The sequence below is a fragment of the Chinchilla lanigera genome, unplaced genomic scaffold, assembly GCF_000276665.1.
Source record: "Chinchilla lanigera isolate Chin_1 unplaced genomic scaffold, ChiLan1.0 scaffold00015, whole genome shotgun sequence".
Lineage (NCBI taxonomy): Eukaryota > Metazoa > Chordata > Mammalia > Rodentia > Chinchillidae > Chinchilla > Chinchilla lanigera.
In genome coordinates, this window is record NW_004955416.1 from 9,942,110 (window position 1) to 9,964,472 (window position 22,363).

A 22,363-nucleotide genomic window follows, 5' to 3' on the forward strand; every position below is an offset into this window, starting at 1 on the left:
CAGCTTTGTTTTCCTTTTGGGGTGTACCAGGCAGTTGGCTGTGACAGGTTCACACAGATGGAGTAAATGGCAGAGCTAGGGTATAAACCCATGCCTGTCTAACTTGCAAAGATTGCTCTAGATCATATATTACACTATTCCCAAAGTGGAAAGGGACCTTCTAGGGGAGTGGAATCAGTGGTGAGAGCCTCAGATTCCCTACCCAGCTGCATATCTTAGTTGACTTTTTAGTTTCTGTGGGCTGCGGGAAGGAGAATGGAAAATGAAGAGTGGGATTGCACGTGGGTGAATCTTCCTTCCTACAGGATGATAGGCTAATGTGCTGAGGCTCTACAGAGGCTGAAATACGAGGTGGTCAAGAGTGTGGGTGTGTGAGAAGGAGTTTGACTGCAAATGAGCAGAGAGGATTCTTTTAGGAGTGGTGGGATGTGATGAAACTGGATTATGGTGATGGCTGTGCAGTGCTGCAAATTAAAACTTAAATAATTAAAATAGGCTTTATGTTATATAAATGATACCTTTAAAAAAAGCATGAAGGACATAGAGGCAGTGGATTTGGGAGAAAGTATATATCTTTAGTGGTCTGAATTGGGCTCCAACCAGAAAAAGTGAGCTTTCCTTGGCTTTGGAATCCTAACTGTAAATGCTTCTGATTTCCTTGGTGCACTGGTTCCCATGCACTTTGGTATTTGTTATCCTCTCTGAGAGGATTGGTGCAGACAGACTGCTGATCCTGCCCAAGTTTGCACTCTCCTGAGGCCAGAGGTGACACTGACAATGTTGGCAGGAGAGGTCTGTCTTTTTTTTTTTATACTGGGCATCGAACTCAGGATCTTGCACTAGCCAAACAGGCACTAGTGCTGCTGAGCTATGTCCCCAGCCCCATGAGAGGTCTGTCTTTGAGAACCACAGTGCTCCCTTCGGCAGCACGTATACTAAAATTGGAGAACCACAATGTGGAAATCTTCTAAGACAGTTTATCTCCATTCTCTCCTGGATTGTCTGTCCCCTCTTGGAATACGGAGTATATGTTTATATTCAGTGAACTGTTAAAAACCACCCAATTTAACAAGGCTGTATTTTCCACAGATTCATGGATGTCAGATCCTGGAGACAGTCTACAAACACAGCTGTGGGGGTCTGCCTCCTGTTCGAAGTGCCCTAGAAAAGTATGCCGTGGCTTAATTCCAGGGTTGGGGTGAGGGAAGAGTTCAAGTGATTTAACTTCCCATATGTCATATTTTCAGGTCACTTTCAGTTTCTTCTGGGGAGAGTTATGACCAGGATAGGAAAGCCCTGTGAGCAGAGAAACCCATGCAATCCTTACAGCGGCTCAGGCATTGCAGAAAAGGGTTGTAAAGTGAAGTATTAAAGCCAGGCTTAGCTTCTGAGTCACCTCCAGGCAATCCTTTTCAACTTCTGGAGCTCGTTATTCTTGCAGGATTCCCATTACATGTACCAGAGCCTGCTTACTATGTTCATACACATGTACTGGGAGTTTCAGTGTTTTCACATCATTCTTAAAAGTATTTACATTTAGGGGCTGGGGATTTAGTGCCTGCCCGGCAAGCACAAGGCTGTGAGTTTGATCCTGGTACTGGAAAAAAAACAACAACAAAAAAAAAAGAAAAAAAAAATACTTATATTTAATAATCCTATAATGCCACTCAAGAATTTTTTCCTAACAAAGTTATTTGAAAGAAGGAAATAACTCTATGTACAACATTGTTCACTGCAGTGTTGTCTGCTATATCAGGAAATTGGAAAGTTACCAATAATAGAAGAAAAGCTAAATAAAGATAAATTCAGTAGATAAACTATTAACCCACTGGAAGACAAATCCCATAATAAAATGTGCAGTGTTGGCAGGGTTCGGTATTCTCCAACCAAGTTCTAAAATTCTTGCTTCTCCCTCTCCTCAGAGTCCTGGCAGTGTGTCATGGGGTCATGTATAAGCAGCTCTCAGCCTGGATGCTTCATGGACTTCTCTTGGACCAGTATGAAGAGTTCTTTATCAAACAGGGTCCATCTTCTGGCAATACCAGTGCCCAGCCAGAAGAGGATGAGGAGGACCTGGGCATTGGGGGACTGACAGGAAAGCAACTGCGAGAACTCCAGGACTTGGTGAGAGCCCAACAAGCAGCCCAGAATTCTCTACCAGCAGTTAGCAGTGTTTACAGCTAAATCGTCTTTTGCTGATCCTTCCTCTGTTCATCATAGTCTGACACCTTCCATAGACTTTTGTTTGTTTGTTTGCTTGCTTGCTTGCTTTTTATTTTTTGAGACAGGGTCTTGCTGTGAAGTTTGGGCTGGCATTGCACTCACTATGTAGCCCAGGTTGGCCTTGAACTCACGGTAATCCTCCTACCTCAGCCTCCCAAGTGCTGGTGTTTAGACACCTTATGTGTAAACTCTAGGCTTTCTTTGTACTAGTGTGAGACTGAGAAAATATGGCTGTAGGGGGCTCGGAGTGAGGCTTAGTGGTAGAATACTTGCATTTACCCAGCATGCACTAGGTTCCATCCTTTTGGAAGATTCTTTTTCTATTATATGCATTTAGGAGGTAAGTAATAAGTCTTTTCTCTACAAACTATAGCTACCTTGTAGCTTTTAAAATGACTTTGGAGCTTTGATTAGACTCCTCAGAGTTGTGTATTGTCCATATTCATTCATCTATCCATCTATTCATCTGTCCATCCGTTTACCTTGTTATGTTTCATTTGAAGACCTAGTATGTACTGGGCATGGTTCTAAATGTCACAATTACATAGGTATATAAAAATGTTTCTGTCCTTAAGGAGCTTATAGTTTCATTTACAATAAAGCAGACACTTGTATTATAGTGTTTTGCATGTTCTGAAAAACAGTAAGCATAGGTGCTTTTGGAAAATGGAGTAACCAGGCAAGGCTCTTCAGTGGAGTATGTGTCTGGATTGCAGTGTTTAGGAGGACAGGACAAGACATGTCCAGGCGGAGAGAATGATGTGTGTGAAGTTACAGAGGCTGTCACTCCTTTGGGGAACCATTAGTAATTCGATAGAAATGGTTAGGTAATGTGTGAGAGATGGTAGAGGGGAGAGGGTAAGTGGCAATTGATGAAGCTGTGGAGTTGAACAGAGGCAAGAGCATGAAGCCCCTTACTAACAGCAGGAAGAAATGTGGAATTGAACCTCAAAGAACTGGGACTCATTGAAGACTTTTAGGCAAAAGGGTAACAGTCAGACTTTATGATCACTCTGGATGCTGTGTAAGGAATCATATTTTTAAAAACCAAGATTAGATGACAGGAAAGTGATGAGGATACTTAGGTGGAAAATAATAGTGTCATCAACTAATGGTGGTAAATATGGAGAAGAGTAGAAAGCTTGAGAGGTGTTTAGGAGGTGGAATCAATAGGCCTTAGTGATTGGTTGGCTGTGGGTAAAGAGAGAAGAATCAAGGATAATGCCCAAGGTTCTGTCTTCAGCAGTTGTGAAGTGTTGATAGGGTTGTGCATTGCTGGTTTGGGGGGAGAAAGATGGATCTAATTTTAGGCATTATAAGTATGAGTAAATGCCAGGTGTGGTGGCACGTGCCTATAATCCCAGCATTTGGGAGGCTGAGGCAGGAGGATTGCAGTGAGTTCAAGGCCAGCTAGACAGACCATGTGGGGGCCAACCTGAACTACATAGAGAGACCTTGTTGTGTGCCCCCCCCCGCCCTGCCCCTTCCCTAGTAAGGAATTTGAGGAAATGTCCAGTGAGCTAAGCCTGGGGCTAATGAGAACAGTATAGCTTTATCTGAATCCACACATGGAGCTGAGCATGGCTGTGCACTCCTGTAATACCAGTACTTGGGATTCTGAGGCAGGAGGATAGCTGGGAGTTCCAGGCTAGCCTGGGCTACATAGTGAGTTCAAGGTCAGTCTGAATTGCATAGCAAGAGCCTGCCTCGAAAAATAAATAAATAGACAAAACTAAATGTGTCACTAGCATATAGCTCCGAAGTTTTTAACCTGTGGGGCATTGGTGGCTTCAAGAGGATCTCAAAATGTTATAATGCCTGCGCCTTTGCCTGGATGGTGCACAGCTTTTATAATTTGCAGAGAGGCCTGTGAGCTAAAAAGATGGAGACTGTTCCGTTTATTGACTCCACAAAAATGTGATTGTCTCAGAAGAGTATTGTGTACTGTAGAACAAGAGGAAAAGGAAGAGGTCTAGGAGAGGCCTGAGGAATAGCAGAGCAAACATATATAGACCTGGAAAAACAGCAGTTCTTACAATTGGCTGACTGTCCACGTTTCACACAGTGAGTGCAGGAGGAAGACTCAAATCCCAGACTCGTCCTGCCACTCTGCTGCCTGAGAAAGAAATGCATTTTGCAGCAGTGCTGATTAAGAATTGTGCGTGTTCAGATTTACAGTCCCTGCTTCTAAAAAATAGAAATCATGGCTTGGGGGAGTAACCAGGCACCTCCCCATTTTCCTTTCCTTACTTCATGCTTGGTCTCTGAAGAGAGGCATTTCCTTCCTAGCGCCTGATTGAGGAAGAGAACATGCTGGCACCATCTCTCAAGCAGTTTTCCCTACGCGTGGAGATTTTGCCATCTTACATTCCAGTGAGGGTTGCTGAAAAAATCCTCTTCGTTGGAGAGTCTGTGCAGATGTTTGAAAACCAGAATGTGACTCTGACGAGAAAAGGTAGGGCTCTCCTTGGCCATGAGCTGGAAGTGCAGAGGCTCTTCTCCCCTAAGCCTGCATGGCCCAGAGCAAGCAGAAGATACTGCCTCTCTGGACACCTTGCCTCACCGGCTATCCTGTCTCCCTGTAACAGAGCTCTCCTCTCCTTACAGGGTCCATTTTGAAGAACCAGGAGGACACTTTTGCTGCAGAGCTGCATCGGCTAAAACAGCAGCCTCTTTTCAGCTTAGTGGATTTTGAGCAGGTGGTTGATGGTATTCGAAGCACTGTGGCTGAGGTTTGTTGTTTTCTTTGTTTGTCTGTATTTTCGGGACAGGGTCTCACTCTGTAGTTTAGGCCTGGCCTTAAACTCACTTAGTAGTTCAGGCTGTTTGTTTGTTTTTTGTTTTTTTTTTGAGACCGGGTCTTCACCTTGTAGTTCAGGCTGCCCTTGAACTCAGAGATCCTCCTGCCTCTGGGCAACTTAGCAAGATCCTGTCTCAAAATTTTAAAAATGGCTGGGAACATCCAGCACAGACGAGCCCCAGTACTGAAACAACAAAAAATAACTCAGAAAACTTAAAGTTACTTTATAACATACCTAATATTACTTTAATTTGATAAACTTAAATATTCCTGAGGTTTATAGTGAGCATTATAGTAATAGATAGGCTTTACGTGCATAATCTTTTTAAGAGCCAACAAATGAAAGATATTTATTATTATGCCTCCTGTTTAATAGTTTATTTAAACACTTATCCCATCTGTGTAAGGTAGTATTCCAGATCCTTTTCCACTAACTCCAGGGCCAACACTTACTTTTAAAAAATTAAAAAGGAAGGAAAGTGATATCCCAAAGGGATGAATACAACACATATTTGCAAAACACTCCCAACTTTTCTTTCTGGGAACTTTCTTTCATTGCTTTCTTTCATTGCTAAAAGATGTTACAGTAATGTCCCTAAAAATCTATTAGCTGCAATTCTAAGAAATTTCAAAGAGTCTGAGCTTCAGGTCTTTTGTCGATTGTTTTTTTACAAAACTGGAAATATAATTTCTGTCAACGTATTCACTTTAGAATTTCACAAGAAATAAAACTAATTTTGACATCTCATACAATAAAATAAAAATTTACTTTCCTCCATTAATTATGCTATCCAGACGGTTGTAACAAAAATGGTAAAAGAACAGAAATACAGTTAATAAAAAATGATAGAAGGACTTGAAGATATCACCCCTTTTAGACAGGAGCTTGCTTCAGGGTATAGACTGAGGTAAGGTAGTGTCTTGAAATTTTTAAAGAACAGAAATACAGATTTTAGATCATTTGGTTATTTACTTGCCCATAAGAAACCAGGTGTGGTGATACTTCATGGTCATTCTAAGGTCTGTTTTTTTGTGTCTACATAACAGCTGTCTGACACCTAGGATTTTTCTGAGATGTGATCAGAAAAGGAAACCACATTTGTGCTGAAATTATAGATGTGCACCACTACTCCTGGCTCATTATGAAAATATATTTTTAAAGATTTAACCATAGCCAGGTGTGGTGGTGCACACCTGTAGTCTCAGCATTTGGGAGGCTGAGACAGGAAGATTGCTGCAAGTTTGAGGCCAGCCTGGGTTACAGAGTGAGTTCAAGGCTGGCCTGAATTGCATAGCACGACCCTGTCTGAAAAATATATAAAAAAAAGATTTAACCATAAATGATCTTGACTTACCATCTGTCCCTTTGGTACCAATGAAGGTGCAGTTTCTTATGTTGAGTCCTTTTTTCTATTGGTTTTGCCTATTCATATTTAAATTTCTGATTAGATTTTTCAGCTGTTGAATCTTCTTGGGAAAAGCTCTACTCAATCACGATTATTTTATATTTTAATACACTACTGGATTTGTTTAGCAAATATTTAGAGTTTTTGCATCATATTCATTAGTGAAATAAGACTGTTCTCTTCCTGTCTTACTCTTAGGTAGTATTGGAGTAAGATGATGTAATCTTTGTTTGTTTGTTTTTTTGTCTTTTTGAGGCAAGGTGTCCCTATACAGTTCAGGCTGGCCTTGAGCTCACTTTGTAGCCCAGGCTGGTCTTGAACTCGCAACAATCCTTCTGTCTCAGCCTCCCGAGTGCTGGCATTACAAGCATGTGCCACCACGCCTGGCTGAGATTATGTAATCTTTATAAAGTGGGCTATGTAGCTTTTGTTCTTTTCTGTTTTTTAGAATCACTCATATAAGACACTAAATAAAGGTTCATCACTGGGGATATAGCTCAATGGCATAAGCACCTGCCTGGCAAGTGCAAGGTCCTGAGTTCGATTCCCAGTACCAAACCAAAAAAAAAAAAATGTTCATTGAACTTCGCTGGAAAGAAATCTGAGCTACTTTTTTTTTTAAAAGGGAAAATTTCAGTTTGTCTATTTAAAACCTATTGGCATAAAACATTTCTTTTTAAAAACAATTTTGGTATTTTCTATGAACTTACCTTTTGTTTAAAGACTTAAATAAATTTCTTATAGACTTACCTTTTGTTTAAAAATCTCTCCTTGTCTGTGGTTATTTACATTTTATTTGACATTTTATCTAAATTTTTTCTTACTTAGTCTTTTATTTAGCCTCTGTATTTGTTTCTTGTTTAACTTAAAATTCTTAGAATTTTTATCTTATTTTTGGTAGTGCTGTGGATCAAACCTAGGGCCTTGTGCATACTAGGTAACTGCTCTACTGATGAGGTGCATCTTCAGTCTTGAAAAAAAAAAGTATCTGATGCATAAAAAGACAGTTGCTGGACACAGTAGTGCACACCTGTACTCACAGCAACTCAGGAGGCTGAGGCAGGAAGATCATAAATTCAGGACCAGCCTGGGCAACTTAGCTAGACCTCGTCTTAAAAAAAACCAAAAAGCCCAAGGAACATATTTCAGTGGTAGAGCACTTGCCTAGTGTGTGCAAAGCCCTGGGTTCAGTCTCCAGTACCACAAAGAAAAAAAATACTTTATAAAACAAGCCAGTAGCCATAAAAAAATTGTGCATTTAATGGGGTACTATAAAATGTTTTCATGCATGTATATATTGCATAATATATGATTTAGGTCAAGCATATTTATTTGTTTCTTTATGGCAAATTTTTTCAGAATCCTTTCTTCTAACTTTTTGAAATGCACAGTGTGTTACTGTTGCCTCTAGTCTTGGTGCAGTAGCACACCATATCTCCTTGCTCCTAAATGTAACTTACTGCTCAAGCTCTCCCTGTCCCTCCCCACCTAACCCTCCTCTCTCCCTGCCTCTGGTAACCACCACTGTACTCTCGAGTTACAGGAGATCACCTTTTTCACATTCCACATGTGAGTGAGATCATGTAGTACTTGTCTTTCTGTGCCCACCTTATTTTACCTAACATAATAGTGCCCATTTCATTCATGTTGCTGCAGATGGTAAGATTTCATTCTTTCGAAAGGCTCAATAGTATCCCATTGTGTCTATGCCACATTTTTTATCCATCATCAACTGATAACTTAGGTGGTTTCCATGTCTTGGTTCTGGTGACTAGCGCAGCAGTAGACATGGGAGCGCAGAAGCCTCTGTGGCAGACTGATTTTATTTCCTCTGGATGTATACCCAGGAGAGGGGTTGCTGGCTCATATGGTATTAATGTGGTTAATTTTTGGAGCACTTCCATACTGTTTCTAATTTATATTCCCAACAGTTGCAAGGCTCGCCTTTCTCCACGTCCTTGTTACCCTCGGTCTTTTTAATAATAACCACTCTTACTGGGTGAGATGATTCTTGTTGTGGTTTTAATGTGCCTACTTCTGATAATTAGTAATGTTGAGCATTTTTCATGTGCCTTTACCCATTTATATGTCTTCTTTAGAAAAATGTCAATGTAAGTTTAGTCCTCTTTTTTTTTTTTAATTAGTGTTTTGGGTTTGCTTTTAAGGCCTTGGACTGCTAGCCCCTTGTTAGGTGTATGGTTTAAAAGTATTTTATCCCATTCTATAGATTTTTCTTTACTGGGTTGATAGTTTCTGTTGGTGCGCAGAAACTCAATTTGGATGCCCATTATTTCTTTTTCTTACATAATTGCTCTGGCTAGAACTTTTGTGTTGAATAAAAGATTGAAAGGGGACATTCTTACCTTGTGGTTCTTAAAAAGCAGTTTTTTCCTATTGAATATAATGGTAACTGTTGGCTTATTATAAACATGGCCTTTATATGTGAGGTATAATCTTTCTCTACTTAATTTGTTCATGTTTTTTGTTGTTGTTGTTGATTTGTTTGCTCTTTGAGGTGGGATCTTACTGTGTTACCCAGGCTGGCCTTCAATTTGTAATCCTCCTCCTGAATTGCTGGAATTATAGGCGTTGCACTACTGTGCTCAGCTTCTAATTTTTATGATGAAGTGAGGTTGAACTTTATCAAATATCTTTTCTGCATCTGAAATGACCAGATGTTTTTGACCTTTATTCTAATGATGTGCTTTTATTGATTTGCTTTGATTTAAACCACTTTGATTAGCATATATTGAACCATCCTTGCATCCCTGGAATGAAATGACTACCACTTGATCGTGTTAACTAATCTTTTTAATGTGTTATTGGACTTGGTTGCCACTATTTCGAAGATATTTGCATCTGTGTTCATCAAGAATATTGGTCTCTAGTGCTATTTTTATGTGTGTGTGTTGTCCTTTGGATTTTGCAGTCTGGGTAATACTGGCCTGATAAAGTATTTGGAAGAGTTTTTTCTTCATATTTTGGGGGCAGTTGCAGCAGGTGCCCTGGCCAGTCCTGCACAGAGCTGTGATGGTCTAAGGGCCCTTTCAAGACATTCCAGGTGGGCTTGGCGTAAGGCTGCTATGCCCCTGGATCCACCAGTTACTGGGAAGGACTGCTCTCAGGGAGGGAGGCCATAGCGTTCCTGCACTGTTGATGAGAGGCAAGACACTCTGCATCTAGGGTGAGAGGTACCTCATGCAGGGGAGATCTAGAAGGCACCTAGTCAGGTCGTTGCAGCAGGATTGCCAGGCCTGGTGTACATTTTACTCTTCAGAGGCCCAGTTATTTTGGCCAAGGAGCTTATATCCCCCTGGGGACATCAGCTACTTTGTCTAGAAAGGTGTGTTGTTGGAAGAGACCACTTCCTACTTTATGACAGTTTTTTGTGGGGAGGTCACTGAAGGGTGGGAAATCTCTGTATCTTGACTGTCATTGATGCCTTCACTGGGCAAATCCTAAAGCCAGGACTTCACCTTCTATGCCTGCTCTGCACTTATGTTTTGCATTTCAGTCATTAGCCTTGCTGAATTCTCTTACTTGTTCTCACGTTCTGTGTGTCCATTCGTTTGGACTTTCTGTGAAGATAGTGATGATACCAGTTAGTCATGACCGTTTGGGGCTGGGTGTGGTGCCACCTGTTTGTAATCCCTGTACGCAGGAGGCTGAGGCAGAAGAATCACTGTGAGTTCAAGACCAGCCTGGGCTAAATAGTGAGTTCAAGGATAGCCTGAACTATATTGCAAGACCCTGTCTCAAAAATAAAATGAAGTAAAATAAAATAAAATCAGGAACATACAATCTCATCAAATGCTTTTTCTATATCTGTTCAGGTAATCATATGGTTTTTCTTCTTAAAACTTTAATGTAGTAAATCATATTCATACTTTTTTTCCCCCTTTGGTTTTTTGAGACAGGCTGCTCCTGAACTACCTATATAGCACAGGCTGGCCTTGAACTTGTGGCAATCCTCCTGCCTCAGCCTCCCAAGTGCTGGGATTATAGGCATGCACCACCCCACCCAGTTCATATTCATACTTTTAAACTAAATTTTAATTTTATTGAAATAAAACTCACAGAACATAATAGCCAATATTTTAGCCATCTTAAAATAGCATACAACTCAATAGCTTTTACTGTATTCACAATGGTATGCAGCTATTACCACTAATTTCAGAATATTTATATCATGTGGTTTTGTTTACTGTTAAGCTATCCGTTCATTACTGAGAGTAAATGAATCAGTTGTGTGTATTCTGTCCTCAGCACACTGCTAGATCTGTACAGAAACATTCTTTTTCTTTTCATTATAATGAAACTCTTTTTTTGTGGGGGGTACTAGGAATTGGACTCAGGACCTTGTGCTTGACAGGCAGGCACTGCTGTAATGAAATTCTGTTGGTTGTTTTCACAGCATCTCTGGAAGCTGATGGTAGAAGAGTCAGATTTACTGGGTCAGCTAAAGGTAATAACTGTTGTGTTTTTTTTTTTTGGTACTGGGGATCGAACTTGGAACCTTGCACTTGCCAGGCAGGCACTGTGCCACTGAGCTGTATCCACAGCCCTGTTTTAATTAATTCTAACACTGGTGCTAGGAAACACCGACTTACATTCTCTAACCTTTCCCAAGAGCACTATTGACTATATCTAGACTTCACAGGGATTCACTAGGTCTTACTCAAGTGAGCAGACAGTACTTTGTGCCACAGACTTCCTATAATATGGGAGTTTACTCTCCTGTGTGAGATAATTATGTTGCCATTGATTACATGATATTGAATGCAAACCAGTCATCCTGCTATGCATGCCTTTTTGAAATGCCAAATGCCTATGACTTTCAGACCACTAAGATTGGGAGTTACATGTCTCATTCCCTTGGTATAGCAAAGACCTCTGGCCCTGCTTTACTGATTTGCAATGAAATTCTTTTCTCAGATCATTAAAGACTTTTACCTTCTGGGACGAGGAGAACTGTTTCAGGCCTTCATTGACACCGCTCAGCACATGTTAAAAACGCCGCCTACTGCAGTGACCGAGCATGGTAATTGTCCCACGGCCCCAAGAATGTCTAGCTTACTGAAGTCCTGGGATGCTTCTTGGCTGCGGCTATTGCTTTTAGGCCTAGTCTACGAGTGGCCCGTATGAGTGGCCTGGTGAGTCACAGAGCAGCACCTCCAGAGGTGGAAGACTTGCAGGTCAGCTTCACACCACAGCCATTAGTAGCAGCACCGTGCCTGGTGGTTCTTTGTGGATGAATTGGTACAGGCCTCAAACCGGGTGCTTCATCTCATCAGATGTAGCACATCTGTCTTACAGGGCTATTGGGACTTAGTGTGACTTAACAGTATTGCATAGAATTCTCTGTTATGGACAGTGGAAACCTACCCTGATCTAGCCTAGTTTAAAACGGGGAATTTGCTGTTTTGTCTAAAACTCAAGTGGGACAGGTATGTAACTGGGCCTCAACAACTGAAATGAAGGACTTAGATACTATGAGAGTTCTCTCTCCCTGTGTCTGTGTCGCCTGTACTCTACTGACCTAGAGCCATCAGAACACGCCTCCCCCCCAGGGTCTAGTAAAGGAACCATACCTGGTCTCTCTGGTAACAAGTTAAAGAATTCCAGGGAAGGGTTCTGATTGGCCCAGTCCAGGTCACATGCTTACTTTGTATCAATAAAGAGGTCAGACACTAGGACAGGCTTAGTTCAGCAGTGTCCACCCCTACAGTTAATGGCTGTTCCCATTCAGACTCAATGAAGAGAGCTGGGTAAGGATCAGAGCCAAAAAGAAAAAAAATCAAATGGAAGGAAAAAATACAAGATTTTTTCCCCCCAAACTCAATAAAACAATGTATGTCCACTGTACTTACATTTTTTTGGTGGCAGATATAAGAAAACCCAATTCAGGAATATAGCTTAATGGTAGAATGTTTGCCTAGCATGTGTGGTACCCTGGGTTAGATTCCCAGCACAGACTGGGGGGTGGGGGGGGGGCACAAGCAGAGACACAGACAGAAGGTGGGAGAGACAAAAGAGAAGGAAAGAGAAAATTCAGTTCAAACTCACATAAACAAATTGAGAGCAAGAACTGAAAGAACATTCTGATTCTCACTGGAAAGCACTGAGGTGTGATAGTTCTGTGGCTCGCGTGATGTTTTAAGTGCCTCTTTCCATCCTTCACCACTGCCTTCTCAGACAGGCCCATTGTGAGTGGGAGCAGGATAGGCTCCAGCCCACTAAGTGCCTGCTGATTTCACAAGAAGGGCGCCACTGTTTTAAAAGTATCTAAATAGAGCCCCTAGATTGGCCTGAACTGGGTAGCGAGACAGAGTGTGACATTCCACATAAGCCGCCTGCCCTAGAACCAGGCCACAGCACCAAGCCCCCAGAGCCAGCTGCACTTTTACCAGCAAGAGGAAAAAAAATTAATGCTGACCAGGCAGAAGCAACAGCTGTCCATTGTGTCCCACCGCCAGCCCTCCATCAGCCCGAGTGCTCTTTCTTTGCAGATGTGAACGTGGCGTTTCAGCAGTCAGCTCACAAGGTATTGCTGGATGATGACAACCTTCTCCCTCTGTTGCACTTGACCATCGAGTTTCATGGGAAGGAGCACAAAGGTTTGCCTTTCTCTGTACCTTTCTGCTCCTCTGGTTGCGTTGCTTTTCCCATCTCTACTTCTCCTTACCTCCACGGACATCAGGTAATTATCATTTTAGACTATAGAAAGTGTCCAGTCCAGTCCTCTAATTGTGTACAGGAAAAAGGGAAGCTTGGAAACCTAGAGAAATTCGGTGACGTGCCCAGGCCAGGGTTTTTGTGGAGACCGTGGGCATGCTACTGGAATGGCCCCTGTTTTCTCCAACCTCCAGCTTCAGTGCTGAAGAAGAATCTCTGAAGCCCTTGCAAGAGAGCCTCACAGTGAGCCTCCTTGCCTGCTGCCTTTGAGTCCCTTTTACGCTGATATCACAGACTCTAGCAAGCTCATTTCACGAAGGTTGCTCACCTTGTTGAGTCTGATTCTGGATTAGCCAAATTGTCATTCCTTAATCCTCTTCTTGATCCTAGATGGCATTCAGGCAAGAGAAGGGCCTTCTAGGGAAACTTCCCCCCGGGAAGCCCCTGCATCCGGCTGGGCAGCCCTGGGCCTTTCCTACAAAGTACAGTGGCCTCTGCACATTCTCTTTACCCCAGCTGTCCTGGAGAAGTGAGTATCCCAGTGTCTCACCAGTAAACATTACCTACCTTACTTCCAAGGGAAAAAGTCACAGGAATAGAATTAGTGGGAGCCAGGGAGCCAACTAAGTTTTAACTATCTGTAAATCAGAGAATGGCATATGCGTGTCTTTAGGGGCCAGCACATCACACTAATATGTGAGGCTGCAGATGTGGCCTAGTGGGTGCTGGAATGAATGGGAGGATTATAAGCATTTAAAACATAGTTTTTAAAATAATTTGCCAAGTAACAAGCGGTTTGTCAGCTGCCAGTTAGTTACCTTTGGCAAATGAGGTCTCAGATACCACTTTGAGAGTCTGGCCCTTAATAATTCCACCAGACCAGACAAATTTGATATTGGTGATGATGGCTTACTGTTGTTAATGATGATGATGGTTTCCTTAGGGAAGTCCTGCAGCCTGAATGTTTGCCAAAAAGACTGGGGAAATTGGCCACGGATATAGCTCAGCAGCACAGCACCTGCCTGGCAAGCACAAGATCATGAGTTCAGTTCCTGGTAGCAAAAAAAAAAAAGACTGGGGAGATCACCCCTTTCCTCTGCAGGGAAGCAACAGGGACAGCCACGTTGCAGGGATGGCATAAAGGAGCTAGACCACCATGGCATGGGACTAACAATGTTCTTTACAAGAGCCTGCGCACACTGTTTTACTGATCAGGACCTGATGTCCCCAAACCAGAAGGGAAGCAGAGCTCCAGGAAAAGGAGATGGGAGAACGTCCTTTGCAGGAAGTCCGCAGAGAAGCTAGAGTGAGGCTAGGGGCATGGGAAGAGAGAAACAATCAGAAGGCCCCCTGACCTTCCAGCCTCTGTCGGTGCTCACCATGCTTCCCAGCGCTGTGCTGGGGCAGCCTGGGCACACACTGGAGAGATGGGGCTGGCTCAGCCCCGCAGGCTGTACAGATCTCATCCGGGGAGCACCCACGTGCCAGAGCTTGCAGGGCCATAGGCCACGGGCCACATCTCCTTGCTTGACATGCTCTTAACCCTTGGATCTGGAAGTATTTTTAGCTTTGTATTACAGAAAGTTCTAAATATAAACAGAAACACAGACTGTAAAGAACTCCCACAGTCTCATTTTCCAGCTTCCGTAGCCACCAGCATCACGCTGCAGCTCTCCCTCCGCCATGAGTGCTAGAAGCTTAAGAGTAAACCCCCACTTCACCTGGCCGCTACACAGTTCACAGGGGCAGTTCCAGTGTGGCTACAAATCCCTTATCACACCCTTAACATTATAAGTCACTGATAATGTTCATGTTTATGTGTTCTTCCCAGTCCTGTTTCCCTGCCTCCCAGCCCAAGGCAGCTAATATTATAAATTCTTCATTTTCTTTACTGTTCTATAGTTTTATAACATCTATATATATTCCCCAAAAGGTTTTTCTTTTTGCCTTTAGCTCTTTTTTTTTTTTGGTACCAGGAATCGAACTCAGGACCTTGTGCTTGCCAGGCAGGCACATAATGCCACTGAGCTACATCCCCTTTAGCTCTTTTAAGACATTTAAATGCGATCTTTTTCCACGTTACCACTTTTCATTTGAATTATATTGCTAAGAGTTACTCTTGTGTAGCTGGTTCATTCATTTTGACTGCTATATAGCTCACTGCACATGAGCCACAGTGGATGTGTCCACAGCTCTAGCCATTCTTCTTCCCTGTTTATTAGGGGGAGGTGGGTGGCAAACAGTCTTAGTGTCTGTTGTGAAGTTGTCTCCTGACTAGCCTCATGTCCTGTCCTAGGTACAATGTTGTTTTCAAGTACTTGCTGAGTGTGCGCCGGGTCCAGGCTGAACTGCAGCACTGCTGGGCCCTGCAGATGCAGCGCAAGCACCTCAAGTCTAATCAGACTGACGCAGTCAAGTGGCGCCTTCGAAATCACATGGCATTCTTGGTGGATAATCTCCAGTACTATCTCCAGGTGCATGCTGGGGGATGAGGTCTAAGTGGTGGTGAGTGGTAGTAAAGAGGGCCGATAGCTCTGTATTTAGGTTAAGTGCTCACGTTTGAGAAAATTCAGGGGTTATACCTGCTTCTCATGGGCATTTTAGAGGAAGTGGAACTGTACAGATGGGAATAGGAGTTAGGGTCTTCCTCAGCAGTGCAGCGTTCATTGTTGACTTGTTCCTCAGTGTTTGCTAGAACTTGTGGAATCTTGTAGGACTAACTCAGTCAGCAAGCAGAGGGATGGGGCATGAGTGGGGATTAGGTTGGGGCAGAGAAGAGGGGTCCCCAAGACAATGAAGGTGGTCAAGATGATTACACATACAATGTCTTGCATGGCTGTGGTCTTTCTTTTTGTTTTTGTTTTTGTTTCTGGTACTGGGAATCGAACTCACGACCTTGCGCTTGCCACACAGGCACGGTGCTGCTGAGCTAAACCCCAGCCCCCATGGCTGTGGTCTTTGGTGAACCTGAAAGTGGCTTGGCTATAAGGAAGACCAGCAGCAGCAAGGAATTTCAGTTCTATCCTATCAGGCACCTAATAGGGTAGAACAGTGCTTAGAATATGATGGTGCTGAACTTAACTTTTGTCACTATCAGGTAGATGTGCTGGAGTCTCAGTTCTCACAGCTGCTTCATCAGATCAATTCTACCCGCGACTTTGAAAGCATCCGACTGGCTCACGACCACTTCCTAAGCAACTTGCTGGCCCAGTCCTTTATCTTGCTGAAGCCTGTAAGTAGGGCCGGTCTGGTTCCCTAGACTGGTTCCAGCATTCACTGTTCCCTTTGGCACTTGGATTGGTAGGACAGGAAACTCTCATTAAGTTCTTTTTCAGTTCTATTTTTTAAACATATTTAACAACTTACAAAGCAAAACTAAAAAGAAACGTTAAAAGGGAATTGAAATGTTTCTGAATTTCTGCACCTTTTGTATTGTAGAGGAAACAGCAATAGATAAAAGAATTATGCATTTAACCTTCAGATAGAAGGATTTAGAAAAATTCAGAAATCTGACATTACAGAAAAACCAAAGAAAAGCAGAGTTCATTTTCTTTGGGATCTGTAGGCCCAGGATCAACCAGTTTTTTGAGTTGTTGCATGGAGCACTAGAGTAACATGTGTCTGTGTCCGCGTGTCTGTAAATACACACGCCTGCCTCCCTCATGGCAGTCATTCTCAACTTTCACAGCGCGGTGGAACCATCTGGGACCCACAGCACCCGAATTAGATCCCCCAATTCCAACAGCAGGCACCCTGTTTCTCACTGCTCACAGGCTGGCTGCTGATCCAGGATTAAAAGCAGGAAGACCGAAATGACCTTTGTTATTATCTCTGGTGTAAGCTGGCTAACTGCGCGGTGTACCGCAGCAGAGGTGCCACACCCATCTGTGTTCTGGCATTCGGGCTGTTACTTTGGCCACATTGGTGAATGAGTTACAGAGATGCCACTCAGAAGAGTTCTGTGAATTGAAACTGCCACAACTACTGTGATAGGTAGACCTGTCCTTGCCCGGCATGAGTGCACCCATGAGGAAAAGCAGAATATACAGAACAGGTCATCTTCATTAAATATTTATTGAGTGCTTACTGAATGCAAGGCACTGGGGATACAAAGAGGTATAAATCATGGCTCTGCCCTTAAGGAGCTCACAATCTAGTTGGAGAAACAAGACACATATTTATACAGAAATCACTGATAGCACAGGTGGCCTACACAATGCCAAGATTACAGCACAGAGACCTGGGGGCTCACTACAGCTACAGCGTGGGATGAACACTCCCCAGACAGCAGGGCTTGCACTGGTATCAAAGAGAAGTGTTCCGGACATGAGGACAACACACAGCTCAGAGGCAGGAACACACTCTGGTGCAGGTGATTGCAACTGCTTAACGCGAGGAGAGGAGACTGAGAACGCATTCACGTGTGTTGCGTCTGCAGGGCCAGCAGGCCTTGTGGGTAGCAGTGTGAGGTCAGGTGTGGGAGGTCAGCTAACAGACTTTCTTGCAGCTTTCCTTCACCACAGATGGGTCTTCCTTCTTTTTCTAATGCCTACCCTCTTTCCTGGGCAGGTGTTTCATTGCCTGAATGAAATCCTAGATCTCTGTCACAGTTTTTGTTCGCTGGTCAGTCAGAACCTGGGCCCACTGGATGAGCGTGGAGCGGCCCAGCTGAGCATTCTCGTGAAGGTGAGCACACCTGACGAAGGAAGCACACAGCTCTATCCACGGGGTAGAGGCAGTTTTGGTCCTGAGGGTTCCTGACCCCTCCTGAGTCAGTAAAGCATTTCCCTGACATACACACACAAAAATAACGTGATACAGAGATTAAAATGTCAGTACGAGTTGATTTTGAAGTAGGTGCTTCATGTGCTGCTACCTCAGTGTTCGAAAATAGTTTCACCCTCAGTAGGGTAGTTTGTTCAGCTATCAGTGCGCCTTGGCTTTGTGCTCACTGTCCCTCATCCTACCTCTTCCTTGAACTAAACTCTCACTGAGGTCGTAATATCATCTCTCTATAATACAAACGAGCCCCGCCCCCCCAGTACATGACAGAATAGATTCATAGGAAACCAGCTGCTAAATTCCTACTAATGAGAAAATTGTTTCATAGAAAGCCATGCAGTCTAAAGAGCTGGTAGTAAGAAGTCATTACAGGAGCTGACAGAAGGAGATTGTGGGAAGGCCAGGTAGCTCTGGGGAATTGTGAACAAGGCTGTTCTTAGGGACTCCTCTGCCCTGCACTCCCCAGGGGAACTGGGAAGTTACAGAGATGACAGCCCGAGTCCTTCTCTCCACAGGGCTTTAGCCGCCAGTCTTCACTCCTGTTCAAGATTCTCTCCAGTGTTCGGAATCATCAGATCAACTCAGATTTGGCCCAGCTCCTGTTACGACTAGATTATAATAAATACTATACCCAGGCCGGTGGGACACTGGGCAGGTAGGGAGAACACTGGGAACTCGGAACAGACTGCGTGTATGGCTTTTGAATGTGGGACTGCAGAGCACGAAGGTGATTTAGTCATCCAAACACCCTCATCTTATACACAAGGCTCAGAGTACAGGAATGAGTCTGATCATCTGTAGTAATTTTAATGGAGGTTATTTCCAATAAAAACATCAAAGTAAAATACTAAAACCACTGACAGAAGGGTTTCATGTTTTGTGCTAGGTCATGTATTGTGCTAGGCGGCACTATGGCTTTTAGTCACAGGTCTAACACAAATTAGCTGGTGCAGCCGCAGGCACTGGGGTCCCCAGCTTCCGTGTCTGAAGGAGAGCTCCACCCCTTCTGACTCAAAACTTGTAAAACATCTCGATTCTCGATGCAGTGCTCGCTTCTCAGAGGTGTGTGTTATTCCCCTCCCTTCTGAAAGGTCCCCAAGCACATTTTTTCCATGTGATTTTAGCAGGAGTCACAGAAACTCTATGTGAGGGTTAAGGTGACTTATCTAGATGATGATTTGTGTTTCTTTAAAGACAGTCTTGGAAAGCATGGTATTTAATGAGGCTCTTTTTTTCTTTTGTAGTTTTGGGATGTGAAAATTTCTGCTTCCATAACCTCATAGACAGTCAATTCTACCAGTTCCCAAGTTTATAACAGAAGATTCAAAACACTTAGCCACTCACCAAACGTCTGCAGCCTGATGAGAAGGCTCTGCCCTTTCTCCTGGAAGCAACCCAAAGGTATAAACCCTTGCGGTCACTCCCATGTGGAAGGTGACTGCCCTACCCAGGGGAGATTCTTAACTTGCCAGCCAAGGAGGACCTGTGGTGTCCACTGTCTCTGACCATGCAAGAACTTGCTTCTTCACCCTGAAACATCTGCTGGACATACTCATTTATAGCAGTAGTTTTATTAAACATTTACCCTATGCCCTGGTAGTATTCAAGACGGGGAGATACAGCAGTCAACAGAAGGTTAAATATTTTGTGGATGATATGTGAAAAATTATAAACAGTTAACTGCTGGGTGTCACCACCAAGTAAAAATTTCCTCCTTCAGAAATGGATGATTAAAAGTCTCCTACCCTTAAGGATCTTCAAAACTGTGACCCTGAAGAATTTGGTCAGTAAGTCCCAGTTCTTTCACACAAGTAAAAGGGCATCTTTAGCTATTGAGAATATAAAGCATTTCCCCCAAAGAAAAAAATCATTAATGTTCTTATCAGTGTAGACAAAATAAACATTCACTGAACCCCCTCCAAACTGGAGAAAAAAATGAAAGTTCTGGCCTCAGTTTGTAGTCACTGAACCTGGTCTTCATCTTCTAGCACACACTGTGAAACCCTTAGTCCCTCCCTACAACTGTCAACTGAAGACAAGCCCTTCCGCTGCTGCCACTGGAGCAGGGCTTGGCAGACCACTGCCTGCTGTGTGTTTTCTGTACACAGAGTTTTACTGAAACACAGCCACACTGTGTCTACCCAGAACTGTCTGTGGTTGCAGTCAGACCAGCTGACCCAGGAAACCTAAAGTATGTACTGTTTGGCTCTTTATAGAAAACATTTGTTGACCTCTAGAGAAGGACAGGATATTAAGAGGGACGATGCTCGGGGCAGGCAAGGAAGAGCTCTGGCAGTTGACAGTAGCAGCAATAGTGGATCTCTGACTGGAGCTTTCAGCGTTCCTTTAACCCAGCAAAGTCACTGTCCACTGATAGCAGCTGGTCCCTTTCCCTTTCACCTGAGCGTGGGAGAACCCACGGGTCAGCTGTCCAGAGTGAACTCAGCTCTAAAGAGAAGTGACATCTTTTTAAAAGGAAACTGACAGCTGTTCCACTCAACTTTTGGAGTAACAGTCTGGTCCCTCGCCTACTTTGAAATCCAGTTTTTGGAACAACAGCATTTTAGAGAGCCTGGATAACTTTTTACCAATGATGCCAAAGCGTGAAGTTCACTGCCAAGTTTTTATTTTCCTTGGTAAGCTGTCCTAAAATGAACAAGTCTATTGAGAATCTCAAAGTCCTACATGTCTTATTCACTGAGATCAAGCTCAAAGAAAGATATGAAGAAATCCCAGTTACTACAACCAAAGAGATTCAACATTTATTTTATCATAAAAGTCCAGCAAATAAAACTATATACAAGATCCATGCAAAGAATCCACACACAAGACACATTTAAAACCTGGTTAAAACACAATCTCCACAATAGCAGGGAATAAAACCAGAAAGACCAAGTATCTTTAGTGAGAAACATAATCGTGTTTGTATTTTGGATGCTGCTTGAATCCAATTCTCTCCCCAACAATGAGGCACTGGATCACCCACTCCTGTGACACCACAGGCAGCTGCAATGCTTCAGCACACTTCAGCACGGAGGCTGGGCACGAAGGGTCTGTCACCACCACGTCAAACACCCCTAGAGCAATATCTGCAGGGAGCAGGGAAAGGGAGTGAGGAAAGGACACTTAATTCAGCCTCCATTAAAGATACAGCAGTGCCTGCTAGCCAGCCTCTGCCTCTTGGCCCACACTGAAACCCCACTATGTCAAGCGTGAAGCTGCTTACTAGCAAAACTGAAAGCAAAAAGGTGGTCATTACATGGGGACCTCATAGAAAAGCTTAAATACACCCCTGGAAACCAGTAAGGCCTGTTTCACTTATGTCTACTCACCTCCGACAGGTGGAAGTCTTAGAAATATAGGCAAGGTCCACCCATCCGGACTGACCCATGAGAGCTACAGGAAGGTCATGGGACGATGACAAAGCACACTCACTGCACAGGTACCTTTGTTATGGGCACTTGAGTGGTGCTGCTTCACAGAGGCTGCGCCTCCAGTCATGAGGATCTCAGACCAGAGCTCCAGGAAGTTCTGTTGCTGATCCGACACCAGGAGGACCTTCAGATTGTGGAAAGGGTTTTCACGGGGTTGCCTGGGAAGAAGTCAGAGACACAGCCCTTTGGAATTGGAAAGGACCTGAGAGTAACAGATACACCCAGCACACAGTCCTCTGTAAAGGGTATCGCGCATCAGAGTGCTTGGGAAGCCTCGTTTTCAGGGCCGCCACCCTCCTTCTCTTTTTGTGAGCGAGGTGTAGTTTCTGGGATCCCTGCCTTCTGATCTATTATTCTGATTTCCGTGTTTGTCCAGGGGCTGAGAATTAACCAAATCATGTTCCTGAGCTTTGTTTTGTCTTTTTAAATGCTTGCTTGAAACTTAGCTTCCCATACTTAAAGGTTGGGAATACTTGATCTACATATAAATCCTTGCACATTTTCACAAAATCCTTCCTTAAAATGGAAATTTTGGGATAAAATAACTAGCTGGGCATGGTGGCACACGCAGGCCTGTAATCCCAGCACTCAGGAGGCTGGGGCAGAAGGATCACTGAGTTCGAGGCCAGCCTAAACTACACAGTGAGACCCTGTCTCAAAAAGACAAAAAAAAAAAAAAAAAAACCCACCTGATTCTGAAATCATTTCAAATTCTGTGATTTTTATCCTACAGACACTGCAGTTTCTAAACATGTATTCTCACTTAGCATCTCCTTCCAAAAGCTCACTTTCTACTGTATCTGTTGAGCTCTAGATAGACTCCTAAATACTCACCAATCCAGAATTCTTTGCTCCTCAAGGCTGTACCCAGCTGGCAACAGATAATTACGGTAGTTTTGGAGCTGGTTAGCATGGCAGCTGTCATGGACCCAGACATGAGACACACAAGGAATCCCACTGGCAAGGCACAGGAAGTACTTCCGGGTTCGACAGTGCTGATCAGCAATTAGGAGACACTGGTAGGCTGTGTTGCACTAGAAAGA

General features: G+C 43.5%; 2 protein-coding genes across 7 annotated transcripts in view; one reads left to right on the top strand and one right to left on the bottom strand.

The window, feature by feature from the left end:
- The window catches only part of Tubgcp4 (tubulin, gamma complex associated protein 4), a 28,941-nt gene extending 8,415 nt beyond the window's left edge, over nucleotides 1-20,526 (top strand). For both annotated transcript variants that reach the window (XM_005381387.2, XM_005381385.2), the window contains exons 6-18: nucleotides 1,090-1,169; nucleotides 1,923-2,124; nucleotides 4,513-4,678; nucleotides 4,831-4,955; nucleotides 10,844-10,894; nucleotides 11,365-11,470; nucleotides 12,939-13,046; nucleotides 13,495-13,633; nucleotides 15,401-15,578; nucleotides 16,202-16,336; nucleotides 17,674-17,790; nucleotides 18,402-18,541; nucleotides 19,131-20,526. In XM_005381387.2, coding sequence (XP_005381444.1) covers nucleotides 1,090-1,169; nucleotides 1,923-2,124; nucleotides 4,513-4,678; nucleotides 4,831-4,955; nucleotides 10,844-10,894; nucleotides 11,365-11,470; nucleotides 12,939-13,046; nucleotides 13,495-13,633; nucleotides 15,401-15,578; nucleotides 16,202-16,336; nucleotides 17,674-17,790; nucleotides 18,402-18,541; nucleotides 19,131-19,143 — 1,560 coding nt within the window. In that variant the 3' untranslated portion in view covers nucleotides 19,144-20,526. The remainder of the gene's footprint in view (nucleotides 1-1,089; nucleotides 1,170-1,922; nucleotides 2,125-4,512; nucleotides 4,679-4,830; nucleotides 4,956-10,843; nucleotides 10,895-11,364; nucleotides 11,471-12,938; nucleotides 13,047-13,494; nucleotides 13,634-15,400; nucleotides 15,579-16,201; nucleotides 16,337-17,673; nucleotides 17,791-18,401; nucleotides 18,542-19,130) is intronic.
- Nucleotides 20,527-20,626: 100 nt separating this feature from the next.
- Nucleotides 20,627-22,363, bottom strand: part of Tp53bp1 (tumor protein p53 binding protein 1) — a 72,698-nt gene continuing 70,961 nt past the window's right edge. For all 5 annotated transcript variants that reach the window (XM_005381381.2, XM_005381380.2, XM_005381379.2 and 2 more), the window contains 3 exons: nucleotides 22,155-22,354; nucleotides 21,333-21,478; nucleotides 20,627-20,975 (listed from right to left, as the gene is read on the bottom strand). In XM_005381381.2, the coding sequence (XP_005381438.1) occupies nucleotides 20,788-20,975; nucleotides 21,333-21,478; nucleotides 22,155-22,354 (534 nt within the window). In that variant the 3' untranslated portion in view covers nucleotides 20,627-20,787. The remainder of the gene's footprint in view (nucleotides 20,976-21,332; nucleotides 21,479-22,154; nucleotides 22,355-22,363) is intronic.